At 35.6% G+C, this 19,599-nt stretch overlaps 1 protein-coding gene across 49 annotated transcripts in view; it reads right to left on the reverse strand.

Annotated features, from left to right (window-relative positions):
- RIMS1 (regulating synaptic membrane exocytosis 1) overlaps positions 1-19,599 on the reverse strand; it is a 262,195-nt gene that overhangs the window by 54,597 nt on the left and 187,999 nt on the right. For 21 of the 49 annotated variants that reach the window (XM_039346689.1, XM_039346686.1, XM_039346652.1 and 18 more), the window contains 5 exons: positions 19,218-19,331; positions 18,634-18,723; positions 11,602-11,682; positions 8,439-8,516; positions 6,287-6,358 (listed from right to left, as the gene is read on the reverse strand). In XM_039346689.1, the coding sequence (XP_039202623.1) occupies positions 6,287-6,358; positions 8,439-8,516; positions 11,602-11,682; positions 18,634-18,723; positions 19,218-19,331 (435 nt within the window). The remainder of the gene's footprint in view (positions 1-6,286; positions 6,359-8,438; positions 8,517-11,601; positions 11,683-18,633; positions 18,724-19,217; positions 19,332-19,599) is intronic. The other 28 variants (XM_039346691.1, XM_039346694.1, XM_039346667.1 and 25 more) reach the window with 5 other exon arrangements.

Here is a 19,599-nt window from a genome sequence, read left to right on the forward strand (position 1 = left end):
GTACTGTATTTATGAGAAAAACATATGAAGGAGAGATCTTTGAGATAACACACAATTCCAGACTGTTACTCCTTGTGAGTAGACTGCAAGTAGACAGCAGTTGAGTTATGAGTTGAATGGCTGGGAATTGAGGAATACCTATTAAGGTCATATTTGTAATTCAGACTTTCAAGGGATAAAGCATGGCCAAATCTAATTTCTTCAACTCTTTCTGAAGTTTTTTTTTAAAAACTCTACTGTAAATATTAATACCTTTAAGACCAGCAAGGTTTGACTTATTCATCAGGTGAACTGCTTTTTCCTTGGAAAAGGGGTTTTAAATATGATTTTAAAAGTTCTGGAAAATATTATATTTTGAATTAAACAGTAAAAGGATGCTTAGAATGTGGATTATAGAAAGTTAACAATGGATTAAGTGTCCAGATGGAACTGTAATGATAGTTTTATAGTTTTGAATTAATTAGAAGAATTCTTCTCATGCAAAAAAGGTGATTGGGACTTTTTAAGAGGAAATATAGTAATGGGATCTTGAAAGTCTGACGCTAAAGGGATCTTGAGAATAATAAATTCATCTCATTAAGAAAGAACGAAGCTCAATCTCTGATGGATGTTTTTGCATTTTTGTCTTCAAAATTACTTGATATGATAGATCATGTATCACTAAAGTTACAAAAGAAGAACAAGCAACAAATTAAGTTGAATATAGATGTAAATGTGTCAAGTAAAAACAAAAATATGGAGAAGATGTTTTGGATATATAAACAAAACTAATGGATATTTCACTAATTAAAAGAGATATACAATTATTAAACCAGAAAAGTGATTTGGATGAATTTATCTCACTAGGTCCATGAAAGAGGCCTGTTGGAGTCCCGAAAGAGTTTATGAGAAGTAATAATAACAGGACGATTTTTACTTACTGGATGTATAACGAGTTCTGGGACTATATTTGATGGGGTTAAAAATTAACATTGTTAAAAGTTTAGGCAAGGAATACAAGTTTAGCTTATTTGATCAAGGTTAAAATAGAAAATTAGTTATATCTGGTTTTCCTTACTGTACTTTTGCTGATAAAGAACAAATGATGAGGATTTTCTACACTTTGGTTCCTTTTTTATATTTTTTTTCTTATATAATTCTATATTTTTATAGTTTGTATTAGTTTTTATTCTTTCTATTTGTAATTCTTAATTAAAATATTTTAAAATAGAAAAGTTGGCACTGAACCTCCAGAAACTAGGTGGTGAATAATGGCCTGATACTAGAATGATTTCTAGATCTTGACTGAGTATGATATTTCCCCCTAATTATGATTGGGAGATCACGGATTCTTAGAGCTGGAAGTCCCCTTCTAGAAACACATGGCAGTAGCACCTTTGAAATAACACAATGATTAATACAAGTCTTCATGAATTTTTTAAGGATAAATCTTGTCAGACTAAATGTATGTCATTTTTGCCAACTGAGAAAATGATGTGGTTATTATAAATCCCAATTTCAGCAAAGTAATTCATGATATTCCAGTTAGCAAGCTCACTAACATGGGCTGGGTAGCAGATCTATTAGGCCAATGCATAACTGGACTGAAAACCGTATTCTCAAAATATTCATCAATAGTTTCAACTACAAATACCAAGTTCTTTATTAGAAAACAGAAATCAAATATACTGGTAAAGGATGAAATGGAGAACACATAGCTTGATAAGGTTTGTGCAAAAAGGTTCTTAGAATAGTATTGATCAAGTCAGCAGACGGATTTATCTACTTAAATAGCAAATGAAATTTTAAGCCACCTCAACAGAAATAGCATTTCCAAATTAAAGAAAGTAATAGTTCTACTCTATTTTTTATTGCTTAGATCCACTGTATCCGGTTTTAGAAAGATTCAGAGAAAATATAAAAAAAGATTATTGAACAAAACAAAGAGATTCAGGGAATTCAAAATTAATTCAGTGGCGCTAAAGGAATTATGTAAGTTTAGTGTTGAGAAAAAAATGACTTGGGGAGATGTCTTAGCCCTTTTGAACTATCTGAAGGTTTCACACTGAAAAAGATCAAGACTTGTTCTCTGTTGATCTGAATGGAAGGGACAGAATAAGCATCCTGTCAGTCTGTGTTAATTCATTGCATATACCTTCTAGTCGAGGAGATATAAAGTGAAGTAACCTGCCTTAGGTTAGCGATCCATCTAAGGGTGATATTGTTTTTTTTCTTGTAAACTAGATCATAAGCTTTTGCTTTGCTTCTCTTAATGAGCAAACCTTGTTTTCTGTCCTCTGTGAGCAGTTCAATAAACTTGGCTCAAGCAGATTGTATGGTCTCTACTCATCAATCAGATAGGAGGATTTTACTCATTAGCTGTACCACTGGTTTGTTTTGACAGAGCACATACTGTTTCAACTTTAAAGAGAATGGAAATGGACAAAGAAATTCCACTTTGCTTGAACAGAAATGCTACCCATTAATGCAAAACCACTAATGCAACCAATTATTAGCAAGCTTCCTGCTGTCTTTCATTATATAATTATATCATTACTACAAGACAAAATTACTGTGCTTTGCTGTCATGAAGAGATTCCATGCCAATTGCACTTCAAGGCTCCATGATTGCTTGCTGTAAATAGACCATATGTTAGAGCAGGTAAATTTAAAACTTGTGAACTTCAACTTCCAGAATTCCCCAGCGGGGTGGGGAATTCTGGAAGCTGAAGCTAAAGTCCACAAGTTTTTTCTGGAGGAATATTTAAACTAAACAGCGGGGACAATGAGTTAATTGATACAGAACATCCCTGTCCCCGGCAATCTAAAAACTATAGGGCTATCAGTGCATGTAACAGAGATGTGTATATGGACAAGAATACCAACCTTGCTGTCAAGCAAAATCAAGCTTTCAACAACGAGTGCCACACAAAGTGCACTAACCAAATAGGTGGGAAGACAATAGGGGAACTCAGGCACCACACAGGTTATGTAGAAAGTAAACACAGGGTTGGTCATAAAGGACTCAAATGTCTATACATCAATGCACAGAGTATGAACAGCAAATAGGGTGAACTGGAAATTCAGGTTAATGAGGGCAGGTATGATATTGTTGCCATTACGGAAACTTGGTGGGATGAAACCCACAAATGGAACACACAGCTAAAGGGATTTAAATTATTAAAAGAAACAAACCAAATAAAAGAGGAGATGGAGTTGGTCTCTATATAAGAAATAACTACATTTCTACAGAAATAGAGCACAACAATGATGAAAACTGTCTTGAATGCATTTGGGTCAATATAAAAGGAAGAAAAAATGACATTGCCATAGGTGTATACTACAGGCCACCCAACCAAACAGAGGAAATAGATGAACTTTTTGCTAGTCAGCTAACTAAGGTATGTAGGAAGCAAATCACAATAGTAATGGGAGACTTTCACTACCCTGACATCAGCTGGGAGACAAACTCTACACCAAGTGGAAGATCAAACAGATTCCTGACAAACCTAGCAGTCTCCCAAAAAGTAGAGAAGCAAACTAGGGGATTACCCATTTTGGATCTAATTCTCACTAACAGAGATGAAATGATAGACAGTGTTGAATCTTGGGAGGTAGTGATCATGCAGTTCAACATTATGGAAGCACAAGCAATAGAACATAGTCAAACTAGAGGCTTGGACTTCAAGAGAGCTAATTTCAATAAACTTAGAGAGGGCTTGGGAAAGATTCCATGGATGAGAATCCTCCAGGGGAAAACAACTCAAGAAGCTTGGGAAATTTTGAAAAGCGAAATAATAGAAGCCCAGTCTAGCACAATATCAACAAAGAGGAAAAATAACAGCTCTCAAAAGAAACCAGCATGGCTGCATAAAGAACTCTCTGATAAATTGAAAGATAAAAAGGACAAGTATAGAAAGTGGAAAGAGGGGCATATAACTAAATCCAAATATCAACAAATAGCCCGAGCCTACAAAGATGAAGTGAAGAAAGCTAAGGCACATAATGAACTAAGGCTTACGACTAAAGTCAAAAAATAACAAAAAAAGCTTCTTTCAACATGTAAAAAACAAGAAAAAAGTGAAGGAAATGATTGGTCCATTAGTGGGTGAAAGTGGTAAGAAGGTGACAAGCAACAGGGAGAAAGCAGAACCATTTAATTCGTTTTTTTGCATCTGTCTTTACACAAAGGGAAAAAACAAACCAACCTATCAAAAATAGTGCCATAAAAAATAGTATAGAAACACAAGTTAAGATAGGCAAGAAAATGATAAGTGAGCACCTGTCCAGCCTAGACGAGTTCAAATCACCAGGACTAGATGGATTACACCCCATGATTCTCAAGGAACTGGCAGATGTGATCTCAGAACCACTGAACTATATTTTTCAAAGATCTTGGAGCACTGGGGAACTACCAGAGGACTGAAAAAGAGCTGATGTAGTTCCCATCTTCAAAAAAAGAAAAAAAAATGGATCCAGGAAATAACAGACCTATAAGCCTGACCTCAATACCTGGGAAGATTCTGGAAAAGATAATCAAACAACGAATCAGCAAACACCTAGAACCAAGCAAAATCACTACTAAAAGCCAACATGGGTTTGTCAAAAACAAATGCCAGACAAGCCTTATTGCATTCTTTGACCAAGTGACAAAATTAGTGGATCAGAGGAATGCTTTGGATATAATTTACTTGGACTTCAGTAAGGCATTTGATAAAGTGGATCACAACCTACTACTCTATAAGATAGAAAAATGTGGGTTAGACAGTATCACCGCCAGATGGATTTGTAGCTGGCTGACTGGCCGTACTCAGCATGTGTCCTCAATGGAACTGCATCTACATGGAGGGAAGTGTGTAGTGGGGTGCCCCAGGGCTCTGTTCTAGGCCCAGTGCTCTTCAACATCTTCATCAATGATTTGGACGAGGGGATAGATGGGGAACTCATCAAATTTGCGGATGACACCAAGCTGGCAGGAATAGCCAACACTCCAGAAGACAGGCTTAAGATACAGGAGGACCTGGACAGACTTGAACACTGGGCGCTATCTAACAAAATGAAATTCAATGGTGAAAAAAGTAAGGTTCTACATTTAGGCAAGAAAAAACAAATGTACAGGTATAGTATGGGGGTACCTTGCTCAATACTGGTAACTGTGAGAGGGATCTCGGAGTCCTAGTGGACAATCACTTAAATATGAGCCAGCAGTGTGCTGCAGCTGCCAAAAAAGCCAACACAGTGCTAGGCTGCAGAGGGATAGAATCAAGATCATGTGAAGTATTAATACCACTTTACAATGCCTTGGTAAGGCCACCCTTGGAATACTGCATGCAGTTTTGGTCACCACGATGTAAAAAAGATGTTGAGACTCTAGAAAGAGTACAGAGAAGAGCAACAAAGATGACTAGGGGACTGGAGGCTAAAACATATAAGGAACGGTTGCTGGAATTGGGTATGTCTAGTTTAACGAAGAGAAGGACGAGGCGGGACATGATAGCAGTGTTCCAATATCTCAGGGGCTGCCACAAAGAAGAGGGAGTCAAGCTATTCTCCAAAGGGCCTAAAGGCAGGACAAGAAGCAAAGGATGGAAACTAATCAAGGAGAGAAGCAACATAGAACTAAGGAGAAACTTCCTGACAGTTAGAACAATTAACCAATGGAACAACCTGCCTCCAGAAGTGGTGAATGCTCGAACACTGGAAGTTTTTAAGAAGAGACTGTACAGCCATTTGTCCGAAATGGTGTAGGGTTTCCTGCCTGAGCAGGGGATTGGACTCGATGACCTCCAAGGTCCCTTCCAACTTTATGATAATGATGTCTTAAAATTGCCAAATTTGGAAAACCGTGTTAGAGCTATTTAGTAACAGCTTTGCAAAACCTTAGTAACAAGTCTTTTACAGACTTTACATATTTAAGATTATGATATGAGGTGGCGCAGTAATTAGAGTGCAGTACTGCAGGCCACTTTAGCTGACTGTGTTCAGCAGGGCAGCAGTTCAAATCTCACCGGCTCAAGGTTGACTCAGCCTTTCATCCTTCCGGGGTAGGTAAAATGAGGACCCAGATTGTTGGGGGCAATGTAAATGTATATATACATTGCTTACTGGTGTACACCGCTTAGAGAGTGCTTGCACTTAAAAGCGGTATATAAGCCTCATAAATAAATAAATAAATAAATATGTGCATAATCATATTAACAAAAAGTTTATTATGACCAACGATCAGCATGACATGTGCATAAAAGACAATAACATCAGCAAACTGATCAAGGCACATTGTTGTTACATACTGTAGAATCCATCTTACCTTTCTGTTTCTGATGCAGAGCTTTTCCTAATCTGTTTTTGGGTGCTGTATCTTTCCACCTTTCTGGGATGCCTGTGAAATGAGATGCCCCAAAAAATGAAAAAGAGAAGCAAGCAATCTAGAAACCAGAAAATTGCAAAGATTTAGCTTGATTTCTTGCAAATGGAAGTGCAAAAACTTTTAGGTTTTCTGAATGACTACTAATAATGGACTTTGGATAAAATGCCATCTGCACCCACCTTACTTTAACCCAACAAATTCACTTTCTTTGGTATAGATAATGCTAATCAGGCTGACTATTTCTCAAATGCTAAACAACTCTAAAATTGAAGCCATGGAAAACTTCCATTATTGGTTAAAATCCAACATTAAGGGTCTGGTAGAAAAGTGAAATTCTCCTGGGTTAAAATTCAAAAAGATGCTCTTATATTATATGTATGCAGTATAAAACAAAAATAGCACAATTTAACTGTGATAATAAAAACATTGCTAATAAACTTGGGCAGATATATGTGATTTGAATTACACATTGGTAAGCTATAGAAAACACATTTGCATGTGGTAACTGTGAGACCTATTACATGCTTTGGCTATAGCTTATGCAACTAAACAATAAGAATGTATGAATGTTACATTTGGATGTTAAATTCAAATAGAGTCAAACCATCTGATCACAACTCAGCTGGGTTCTTGCTATATTAAACTGTCAACATCTCATGCCCTCTGGTTGTTTTTAAGAGATACTAAGATTATATAGTCAGGCTGATTTCAGAATTTGAAAAAAGAAAGAAAAAGAAAGAGGAAAAAATCAGTGCTGCTTCCTTTGAGCTGTTTAAAAGTATTACCCCCTATGTATTTTTCATTGACCACGGGTATTCAGAGCAACATTATTTTGTCATAACCTTAACATGTCAGCTGAGAACAAGTTAGGTGAAAACATTTTTATTCTTAAATTACAATAAAAAGAATCCAAGCCTGCAATCCACTATCAGCATGGTTTGAAAAAAAAAATTAAAGGGGTTTGATCTATTGTGATCAAAAGAACATCATTTGAAGAGCTGGCTAATTGAGATTTTCTACATGCATTCAAAGAGAGGCCTAAAATACAGTAACATCATTACAGGCCAACTATTAACTTTGGTTTTCATTCCACAGTCTAGTCCCAAGAGCCATAATGCTTTCAGAATCTTGAAAACATGATACTTCTCCAGAATTTGAACAAAGCAAATCAAAGACCTTGGGATCTAGGATAGCAATAGTACTTAGACTTATATATCACTTCACAGTGCTTTACAGCCCTCTCTAAGTGGTTTTACAGAGTCAGCCTGTTGCCCCCAACAATCTGGGTCCTCATTTTACCGACCTCGGAAGGATGGAAGGCTGAGTCAATCTTGAACAGGTGAAACTCAAACTGCCAAACTGCAGGCAGCTGGGAGTCAGCATAACTACTGCACCAGCACAGCTCAGTTCATGCATTCCTTGGAGTTTCGCAGTATGGCGACTGTGCCCTCTCACTGACCACCCGATAGTCATGTTTCTCACTCTCACTTCCATTTTCTGTTACATTTCATTGCTTTCCTTGAGGTCTTTGGTCTAAATTTTTTAATGAATTTTTTGCTTGTTGCATTGTCTTATGGTTTTTCATTCATGAAACCCTTTTTGAAAGATCTGTAGACATTATTTAACTGTACTAGCTACTACGCATTTTTCTATTTTTTGGGATATCTGCAACAGTTTTTTTTGGCAGTGTTAATGACCTTCTCACTCCTTCTGTTATACACTGTTAATAGAAGAGCATCTTATATATAATAGTTTGATGTTTTTTTATAGTAAAGAACTAAACACATCTATGGTCCATAAACTTCCAGTATCCTTTAAAGATTTGGTCAAAGTCCAAATCTTAAATAATCTGCTGACTTGATCAGAAAGGAAATGCAATTAAAAAAATGAAGATATTTAAGCGTTACTTAATGAACTTAAGATGCAACACACACACACACTAACACACATACTTATCAAACAGTAAAACATCCTTCAAAGATGTAGAAAATAACGATATAATATGTGACAGAGCTAGGTTATAAATTAAGATTTTAGTATTTAATTTCATGTATTATATATGGGAGCTGCAAGACAACTTTAGCAAGGATACCTCTGTATTTCTTCTGGATTAGCACTTAGGAAGTTTAAACTGTCTTGTTTTGGATTGCAAGACTCCGGCAGTGTTGTTCTTCACAAGTTTTGGAAACATGGAAGTGAAAGTTGAACAGAATGGATAGAAACAAATAGAAACAGAGAGATGGTCACATGCAATGAAAATGGAAACATGCAATCAAGATATTTATATGACAAGAGCATTCCACTATTACATCCAGCAACATTTCTATGTTCTCTTTTTCACTGTTTTTAAGGAGGTTTTTTAAAAGAAAGTAATAACTGCTACAAAATAAAATGAAAGCCATTAATAAACACTAAAGACCAACATATGCTCATCAATAACACCAAAGAATATGCAGAAATTCAGAAATAATTTGGAAAAGACCATTTGGAGTGCAGAGAGTTATGAATTTAGCACCCATATGCATTTCATTAAATGCATACATTCTAATCCTCGGAAGAGACAAAGCAGCTTTAAAACACTGCAGAAAGGTATCTCATTCATACATACATACATTCCAAACAAACTTTTCCAAATTATTTCAAAAACCTTACATAATCTACTGACATCTCTCCAGCCCTGTTGGGAAATACTCTCTCAAGAGCTGCACATGAGTGTATTTTTGTGAGTGGCTTTTAAAAATCTGTGGATTTGTTCTGACATCCTTTTTTATTTTTCTCTTATGTTGTCACAAAAATAATTTCTTTTAGCAATACAAATGTAATTTAAAAAATAGCATGCCTTTATTTTGCAGAGGAGAGCAATTTGCAAGATAGTACTGAGCATTTTTTTCGTAGTTATTCTAAGCTGAGATACATATTCTAATTATATACACACCCATACAAATTCTAACAACAATGGACCCAAATGTTTCCATTGTAGATCAACAGTTGAAAAGAAAACATTCTTGGAGTTTGGATTGAACTATGGATATTTACTTTCTATACAGGTTCTTACAAGCAAATATTTTTTCAACTGTTACAAAAAATCTTGGTTGATCCACAATAGGATTATAGGATTATAGCATGTAAAAAAAAATTCTCATACAATATCTAAGAAGAAACTAAGCTCCTTTTTGCTATCTAATTGCTTAACTAGGGGCACAGCTAGTACTTTTTTTTCTACCTGACAGTATAACCTGGCCATTATCAGAACCAAACAGTTTTTAATTTTTGGTTTGGTTTTTAAACTCTGCCACAAATACACGTAGCCTACTAACTTTATTTAGTTTTGCTTCTCAAATGTTGATGCTTTGACATTTAATGAAAAGATTGGAAATGATAGTTAACTTTGGCAGGAATAAGTCAACACAAAAATTTCCACAAAAATTATTTTATCTGTCTACTTCTAAGTAATCCTGTCTACTTCTACACTAACCATTTTTAATAAGAGAAGAGGCCTTCTAAGGATAAAAAAAAAGTATTTGACACTTCTATACCTGCAGTATTTTGATAATGAAAATATTTTAGGGACTAACATGAGACAGTAGAGACTTCATATTTTCAATTCGGGTAGATGTTATTTAAATGTAATTTTATTACATAGTACTTGTGTATAAAAGAAACTGCCTTGTTGATGTTTTATGGAGAGTTAAACTAAGGCTTACTGCATACTACAATAAATAATACTCAGAAACAGAGTTATACAATGGATAGATTTTCTGGGAATCACAATCTCAAATGCATCTGGAGAAGATTACATCACTGACATCTCTTTCTTTCAACAAGACTTCCCTTTGATCTTCTCCTTGCATATACACACAAATCTGTTTCTGAGAATCCTCAAAGCATTTAGAGCATTTTTATTGACGCAAGGATGTGCTGATGATAGAGGTGTAAATGCTATTCACTTATAATGTGAATTATCAGATTTGGGTTATAAAAATCCAAGTGAAGTAATAATTTGCAGCAAAGAGATGAGAAAATAGTACTTCTTTTCTGCTGTTTAGTGTTAACATGGATTTTTGCACCCATAATTCTACTTACAATCCAGAATTAGATATTGAGAAGAGTTGATAAGAAAGATTATCTGAATGCATAATTTGGCAGCCCAATTAAAAAGAGCAATTTGCTTTAAGGGAAAAAATGAAAAAATGTTTATTATCCAAGAATGATGCAGCATCAAGTAAAATCATAATACAACAACAACAAACCAATAGATGATATTTACATATATTACATTTGGCCAATCAGCATATAAAGAGAAATCCAAAGCACTGGAATTAGCAGTTGCCTTGTTCAGAATGTCTGAATTGTTTAAAGTAAAACAATATAAATATACCATTACACAAACTCACTGTTGTGAATTGAATTATGAGCCATAAAGACAGGGCACAATTTGGCCTGATGTTAGGAAGACTTAAATCACTGATTTCATTGAGGTTTAGCATGCCAAACGTTCCAGAGCTACGATCCCTTGTAGAAAAAGGCTGGATTCCATATATTACAATGTAATCCTAGAGGATTTTTACATAGACGTAAGTCTCAGTACTAAACTGGTTTATACCTACAAAGTTGTCCTGTAGAGTAGCTTATGAGATCAAGTTTTAAGTCTAATTACTGGGGAACAAACCTCACATAATTCAGTGGAGCTAAGACATGCATGAAATTTCTCTTTCAATGTATTATAAAGCACAAAATTAAAGCATCATTGTAGTGATGCTCTTGCCACGAAGTAGGACACAAGTATTGTGAGGAATCATAAGAGACTAAAGACAAAGGAGCAAACTTTCCTCTACTACAGAGCTCAAATACTTATTTGGTATGTTTAATCTCAAAGTCTAAGGGAAATGTATTCATCAACTAAAGATTCTGATTCCTTTACCACTCCTCTTCCTCATTTCTCTTATATATACTATCCCTCTTGCTCATGGTCCCAAATATAGACTTATTTAACCTATGTTGATACATAAGAGGGCCTAAATAAATCTTTTCCAGTGATAGCCAACTAAGAGTTGAGTTCATCACAAAATATGCTATTTAACGTGTGACTGGCACTGACTTAAAAGTTGCTTTATAATCATTGAATGAAGTTCAAGGACATCTCATAAAGTTGCAAATTTGAGTTCCTGGAAACTGAAACTTTAAACACGTGCTGTTCCTACTTGATATGAATGATTCAGCAAGCTACTTTTCAGCTAGGAGGAGCTGACTAGTACCTGTCATCCTCCGGAGATGCATGTTGGATATGAATCCGGGGACTAGTGGGTCTTCTATCTAGTGAGGGGGACCATCTACTTCTGTTTGTTCATTGAATAAAATAGGAAGAAAAACAGAACATTTAGTGAACAACTTTATTTTAAAAAAAATGCAAAAAAACTCTAAAAAGTACCTCAAAAAAAAGTGCCTATTTTGTCTAAATCATGTTCAACCTACAGAAATTTTGTCTGAATTTATATTCACCTGGATTACTTACGTTGAAATTTGTAAACTATTCTGCTTTTTTAAAATTAGCAGTCAATTAGCAATCTTGTGCAAAATTTAATTTAATTTTAGATGAGTTTGCTATTTGTCTGGGGTTCCAATTTTTACTCTGAGAAGGTGCATTTTCTGGCACGCTCGAGGTCACATAATCCATTATCTTTTGATAATTTATTTTTCACATTATACTGCATTATGCAGTGTAACTCTTCGTGCTTGGAAAATAATTCAGAAGAGAGCAAGCACAAGCCCAACAACTCTTTAAAGCAGCAGTGTCTTTTTCAGGCTTCCATGCAAGCATTCTTTAAAGAGGTATTGCACTTAAGCTTGAACCCACATTCCAAAACACCTTTTCTGAATCCCTTTCAAAACATGTGAAGTACTGGTATAAAGTACATTTTTAAATTGATAAGCCATTTATATCATTAAGATGACTAATGGACCAAACATCTGCATTTCAAACATCTGTGTATTTTACAATAAAATATGCATTCTTGTTAAAATTTAATGAATAGTTTAAAACAGAAAGGATATGTTACTATTGACATTTCTCCATTTTGGGTAATCAGGCTTTTTGCTTCCTTACTTAATCAAATAATTCTATTACTGCAGTTGTGGAATTTAAGCCCCTTATCACACAGATAAAGGGAATCTTAAATAAAATATTTTCCTTGTACGCCTCATAGCATATTCTTATTCTGAGTGAAGGAATTGCCTGGAGGTGCATCAAATAATTTAGACTGTTGTCATTTGGTCTATGGTGATTCTGGGAATTACAAATCTTATTTTTCTTAGCTTTAAAGAAATCTCTTCCATACAACACTAAAGTGCTAATGGGCAGATATATTGTTAATATGACCATTTTAACTAATTCTTGAATTGTTTCCAGTCTTTGTCACACTTAGTCATTTGGTCACATTAGTCATAACTATTTTAAGTCCAGGTAATTTCAGTAAATATACTCTGGATCCAATCTACTACATCAACCAGACAATCAGTATTAACTTTGTGGAATGCAACTTATTTTCCTAGTTATAACATTAATAATTAAAAATGTATTTGACTGCTAGCATAGGTTAGAGATGTAGAGATGTAAAGAGACAAATTATAGCCAAATATTTCTTTAATCAGAAAGTTTGGAACATTATATGGATCTCAGTGTCTATTTTCATTCTTTCTCTTGCACATCTTGATATTCAAATTGTTGAGTGCTTTTCACTTAGAAAGCATTCATGAGAATGCATGATTGGACCCTTTTTGTAGGAGTGTAATATTCTGGGTTCTAAAATTTAGGTGTGTGTGTGTGTGTGTGTGTGAGAGAGAGAGAGAGAAAGAGAGAGAGAGAGGGAGAGGGAGAGAGAGAGAGGCTTTTGATCATGTATCTTTTATATTCCATTCACAATTTTCTGAATCTTTTCTCTTATTACCACCTCATTATTTCTGGATGTTTCTTCATATTAAACATATTGTAAATATTTGGGAGTATGCTATATTTAAAAAGTGAACTGAACTATTCTTTTTTTAAAAAAAGTTATGTAACTGACTTTCATCAATTATAAATTTTAGCTAGTGTCAAGAAAACAGTGTAAAAGTACTATCTGTTCTGTTTGCAATATAAGATTTCAGCAAACAGCAAATTGTCCACATTGTTAGTTGTTCTTTTTTTTGAGATACTTTCCAGTTTTGATCAAAGAGTTTTATGAAAGAAAGCAGACTATATAGCAGGGGAGTTAGCATTCTAGCATATTAGTAAAATTTCCAAGATACTTTAAAAGGCTGTTAATAAGCGTCAGGTTTTCCTGTAAGCCAAATATTGAAGCTATATAGGCACCAGTGCACTCAAAGCCCTTAATATGCTGATATTTTGTATAATAAAACAATAAAAATAAAAAATATTCATTTGCAAACATGCATTATACTGTGTAAAAATGTGATCTCACATAACTAGTTTCAATGCTGTGGAATGTACTATACACAATTAATACATAAGATGCCATGCATTTGGACGTAGTTTGTATAGGTACCTTTGCACCATAAGAAAGGTTTACCCTTTTTGCTATAATTCTTTCAGCCATTGCAGTCTTCCCATCCTCATGACCATATTATAGATCACTTATTTCCCACAGCCACCAGTAAGCTTATGAGTAAGACCAGACAACTTTGTCCAGCTAAATCTATCCATTAGGAAATCTCCTCCACTTTGTCCAGCTAAATCTATCCATTAGGAAAAGCACATGGACCCCCTAGTACAGTGATGGTGAACCTTTTAGAAACCGAGTGCCCAAACTGCAACCCCAAACCCACTTATGCATTGTCGGGTGCCGGGTGGGTGTGGCCCATTGGATGGGTGTGGCAATTGGGTGGGTGTGGCCCACTGGGTGGGCGTGGCTGTGGTGGTAACGGCAGACTGGGTGGGACTAAAAAGTTCAATCAATCAATTCCAACTTTGCAAGATCTTTTTTTTCCCACGAGAAATTAAAATTGACTCATTGGTTGAACCTTTTTTTTTTTTTTTTTGCACACGGCAGCGGAGGCCTAAAGTGAAAAGGTTTTATAAAACCCAGCTGAAGGCCTAGGACTGGGGCGACAGCGCGCGTGGTCACAGAGAGGGCTCTGAGTGCCGCCTCTGGCACCCGTGCCATAGGTTCGCCACCACTGCCCTAGTAGCTTTGTGGATCTGTTGGAGGAGGAACCTTTTTCTCCACATCCCCACCACATATTCCTAGTTCCTGTTGCCATTAGCAGTAAGAAGCCAGTAATCTTTTCCCTGCCAGCCAGCTGATAGTACTCATTAGCTCACTGGTGGTAAAAAGTACTATGGCTGCAAAAAGTATGACCAAGATCTGTTTCTTAATACATTTTTACAGAATGCTGGAAAATATTAATAATATGATATTCAGGGTTATAGAAAATTTCCCATGCTTGATTTTACGTTTATGGAGATTGTGTAATAGAGTCCCACCTTTTAAGAGCAGGCAGGCTTATTGAATAGGATGATTAATATCTTTGACATTTGACATTTTGAAGGATCAGTAGAAAATGACAATATTGTAAATCAATTAAAATCACTTCAAGTTCTTAAAATCTCTTATATCAATCTCCAGAAACTCTTGCCCTTGCAAAAGACTTATTAGCAATTTTCTAACTGAACCATCTTTTCTTCTCACAAAAGTGCTTTAAAGGGGCTTTTGGGGGGAGTTGTGGCACTTTTTCTAATTCCTTGGAAGACATTTGGTGATAGTGAAGGAAAAATCCTCTGGTATCCTAGATTATGGGATATTCGGTGTCAACGTTAAAAGATTTGCTCAATCTTTTGGTCTTTCGTCTGGTCTTTCTTCTTCAGAAATTTTAACTGCTAAATTTAAACTTTAATTTGGTTACATTTACTGCCGTTTTGAATTCTGTTATGAGACCATCTGTATGATTATTTTTATCATACATATACCGTATATGCTGGCGTATAAGGCGACTTCCGCAAGCATTAAAATCGGCGCCAAAGACGGGGGTCGTCTTATATGCCGGGTCGTCTTATACGCCGGAAATACTGGTAGTTTCCGGCGTATAAGACGACGTTCTAGGAATGCGACTCAGTGCCAAAGACAGGGGTCGTCTTATACGCCAGGTCGCCTAATATGCCGGCATATACAGTAGGCAAAAAATTTAATCCCACTCCCATAAAGGTTCACTTTTTATTAACTTCCTATATTATTTCTGGAAACACTTTTCTCCACTTTTCCCATATCATCCATCATTGTGAGATTGCACCTATTTACTCATTGCTGTTGGTAAAAACATGAATTGGGCATGTTCAGCCGAGTGCTGGCTGCCGACTGAACTGGCCAAGGCCATTTATGGTAACAGACAAGACCTTCAATGTAATGTCTTATTGGGAAAACAAGGCTCCCTGCCAGTGCCAACATTTCATACATGTTTATAAGAACTTTACTAAATGTGGGATCCGCATCCTAAAACCAAGACAACTTTATAAATTGAATTAAATTATATATGCAGTTGTGCAATCAGGCTAAAAGAATTGGCTTAATGTTGCAGAATACCCTTCAGTCATAATATCAGCTGATTCAAATTTCCAGACGTCAATCCAAAAGCTCAAACACCATTGAAGAACGGTGCTGCTCCCAAAATAAATTATGTGAAATAAATTGCTACTGTCAGCCCATGCAATTCTGCACACTAGGCAAGTAGATCTTTTAAATTATATAAAGCACTTCCTGAAATAAACATTTCGGTAAAGTTTCCCCCATGTTCATAGCTCCTGGTCCTGTATTGGATGTTTAGGGTATATGGGATGTTCAGAGGGACCTGCTGCACCGTTTTTAGGGCTGCTTGTTCACCTGGTGCTCAGTTCTTACCTGTGGCACCAAGTATCTTTTATATGACAGCAGCCATACCCCCAATAAAATCAACTAGGCAGATGGTCCAAACCACGTGAGATCACCAAGCTAAGAAATGTTTCAAATACTTGGGAAGAATCATTTTGAGCAATGGGACTTTGGATAAAGAAATTGACTTCAGGATCAGCAAGACCAGCCAGGCACTAGACCAGCTGTATATTAGAGTGCTCAATCAACATAACAATCATATTTCCACAAAGCTAAAAGTCTACAAAACTGTGGTTTTCCCCTCCCTCCTATATGGATGTAAGTTCTGGATTCTGTACTGATGATACATCAAACAATTGGAGAAATTTCACTTGCACACTCTCTGCTCCATTCTTGGCATTTGTAGGCAAGTCTATGTTTCAACCTAGAGGTTTTGGATGATACAAAGGCCTCCAGCACAAAGTCCCTGATTATCAAAGCCCGAGGCTGTGGTTGGAACACATCATCAGAATGGATGACTACTGTATGTCACGCTGGTTGCTTTAGAGTATATGGAGTCTGGGGAGAGACTTCAAGGTTGACTGTGCAAGCACAACAATGAAACTGTGAAAGAAGCCCTATGCTACTGTGACCTCAAACCAAGGGAACCAGAAGCTGCAGCTGCTGACAGAATCTGGTAATGAGCCCCAGACTATAAAACTTCTAGCAGATTTGAAGACAGGCACTACCAAAACCTGATAGAAAACTATAGGGGCATCACAGAATAACTTTCATAATTACTAAAATGGACTTCCAGTATCCCTATTATGCTAGACTCTGTGCTTCCAGGCTGGGACTGTAGAGCTACCTCTGTGTCCACAGATGAGCTGCTGCACAATAGAGTGTCTTCTTTGACTCAACCAGATATCCATCCATCTATCTATCTATCTGAAAACTGGAAGCAGAGAGGAAAAGGTCATAAGATAGATAGATAGATAGATAGATAGATAGATAGATAGATAGATAGATAGATTATGACTTTTTCATCTCTGCTTCCAGTTTTATAGTGAAATAATTTTATTTATCAGTTATTTGGAATCGCTAAGGATAATGTGCATCAGAATATAACAAGTATGTTGGGCTAAAATTTCCCAGACAAAAACTTAAAGATTATAAACTATCATTTTGAGTTGTTTGTGGGAGAGGTGAGGACAGTTACCATTATTCTAATGAAACTGTCAGGATAGGGCATGGATTTGAATCCAAGATGGCATATGCTGAGGTATCAGTCTTAATTGTTAAGAGACAATAAATTATGGGAAATTCTTTGTTTTTAAGCATCTCAGTAATTTTGTGGCCTGCTTATTTTTAACATTGTCCCTAAGAAAAGGATAAATACACTTATATCCCAATTCTTCCTCCAATAAGCTCAAAGTGCTTAGAATAGGGTTTACAAGCATATTTGATAATACATCAACTGAAGAATATGTTAGGTTTCAGAAAATGTTCAGGATAAATAAACTGGCCTAATTTTTGATTTGTTGTCCTTTTTATATTCAATATTGCATGTGCCATAAAACAAAAAATGTTAAGACAAATGCTGTTGACTTGGATTAGATTCCATATTAAAACAATAAAGCTTTAGGTACAATTATAATAATACCTTGCATCTCTGAAGTTTATTGATAAAATATAATCAAATATAATCAAACATTCAAAAATGAACCCTATTTCCTAATGTAGCTGAATAACACAATGAAAGGTGCTGAAACAGAAGCAGTCATGTTTGTATCAGTTGCATATATGTTTCCTTCTTCTGGTTTCAGTAGAAACCAGAATTTTGTTGACAGTTGAAAGGGCCACTAATATTGGATCCCCATTCCCATTTTCTGAGTATATTTTCAGCCTGATTCTAAACTTCACTAGACAATTTGCTGAACAGGCAATATCTGTAACCGATGAGTTAAATAAATTAAATGTTAACAATATTTTTGAAGGTTGTCAGTCAAGGGAAAACAGCTTTTTGACATTTTGCACATATGCAAATTTATTGTTACCCAAACTTCCATGGACCAGTTCCAACTTTGTCAGATGGCGAAATAACGAAAGTAGTGTTCAGTTAAACTATCTCAATTGTTAATAAAGTGTTGTTATCAGCATACCGAGGACTTTTGCAATCAACAACAAGGGCACATATTCAAACCAAACCAAACCAGAATGTGAGCGAAAAAGAATTGTGAACAAGAGCTGAAGATGCTGGATGCTGTTATAATCACATCAAACATTTTAGAAGCATGGCATCCATGACTGTTGAATCAAATATTTACCTATATGAAAATAGGCATGTGTAGTATCAGTGAAGCAAATAAAAAGCTGATACAGAAAAAGCAACAAAGGTAATACTGATCACCAGCACAAATGACACGATGTTGAGAAGTCTTTCTTTTATACCTTTCTTGTTCTGGTGAATGCAAACTAGTATCAGGCTTCAAGCAGTTAGTACTAGCACTCCTAGCCCTGTCAAGCGAGGGCTGCAGTTCACTAATGCATCCAATGGAAGAGAAGGAGAAGAAAAACAAAAGAAAACAAAGAAAGGAATAGCATGTTAGATATTAAATCAAAGTAATGTTCTTTCTACACAAGATGTTAAGTTACAATAAAGTCATGGAGATATAAAGGAACAGGCTGGATGAAACATGGCAAGAAGATTGTTCAAAAAATATAAAAAGGATAAAAACCAAATTTGGTTGCATAAAATGGCATCATTATGCGGCAATCTTATCCTACGAAGTCAATTTATTGGCTTTCATAAGCAAGATTACAGCTCAGCAGTGGGTAATGAAGCTGGCCAATACCAATATAAAAAGTGGAAAGAAAATATGAAAATAAATATATCTGTATCGTTATTTCTTTGAAGGAAAACAGAACACAAAGTGATGGAATTCCATTGGTTTGAAGGAAAAAGATATTCTACCATGAAGACAATTATTCTAAATAAATAAATACAGGGAAAGATGCTTTGTCTGAAACCTTACCTAACCAACAGTCCTCCTGCAAATCTTGATACATGTGAGTTAAGGCAATTAGGATGAAGTGAATTATCCTGACTAAGCACTGATTTGGCCTTAATATATGCAGGCAGGGTTGAGCTTCACAATTCAAAATAATTCATGAAAAAGAAAAAAAAAGTAAGTTTCACAAAGAATGCAAATCAGAGGAAGAAAAAAAAAAGAAAATACATACAAACTTAAAATATCCAAAACATCAGTGTGGTATAAGCATCAGAGATTGAGGAGAGAAAACTGGTGTGATGATAAACAGTCCTAGGAATATCCTAAGAAAGTAGCCCATTCTATTCAATAGGACATAGAACTGGGTAAGTATGGATAAGTTTATAGATTCCAGCTACAAATTCAT

This window comes from Crotalus tigris, unplaced genomic scaffold (genome assembly GCF_016545835.1).
Source record: "Crotalus tigris isolate CLP2741 ecotype Arizona unplaced genomic scaffold, ASM1654583v1 scf7180000018016.4438896, whole genome shotgun sequence".
NCBI lineage: Eukaryota > Metazoa > Chordata > Lepidosauria > Squamata > Viperidae > Crotalus > Crotalus tigris.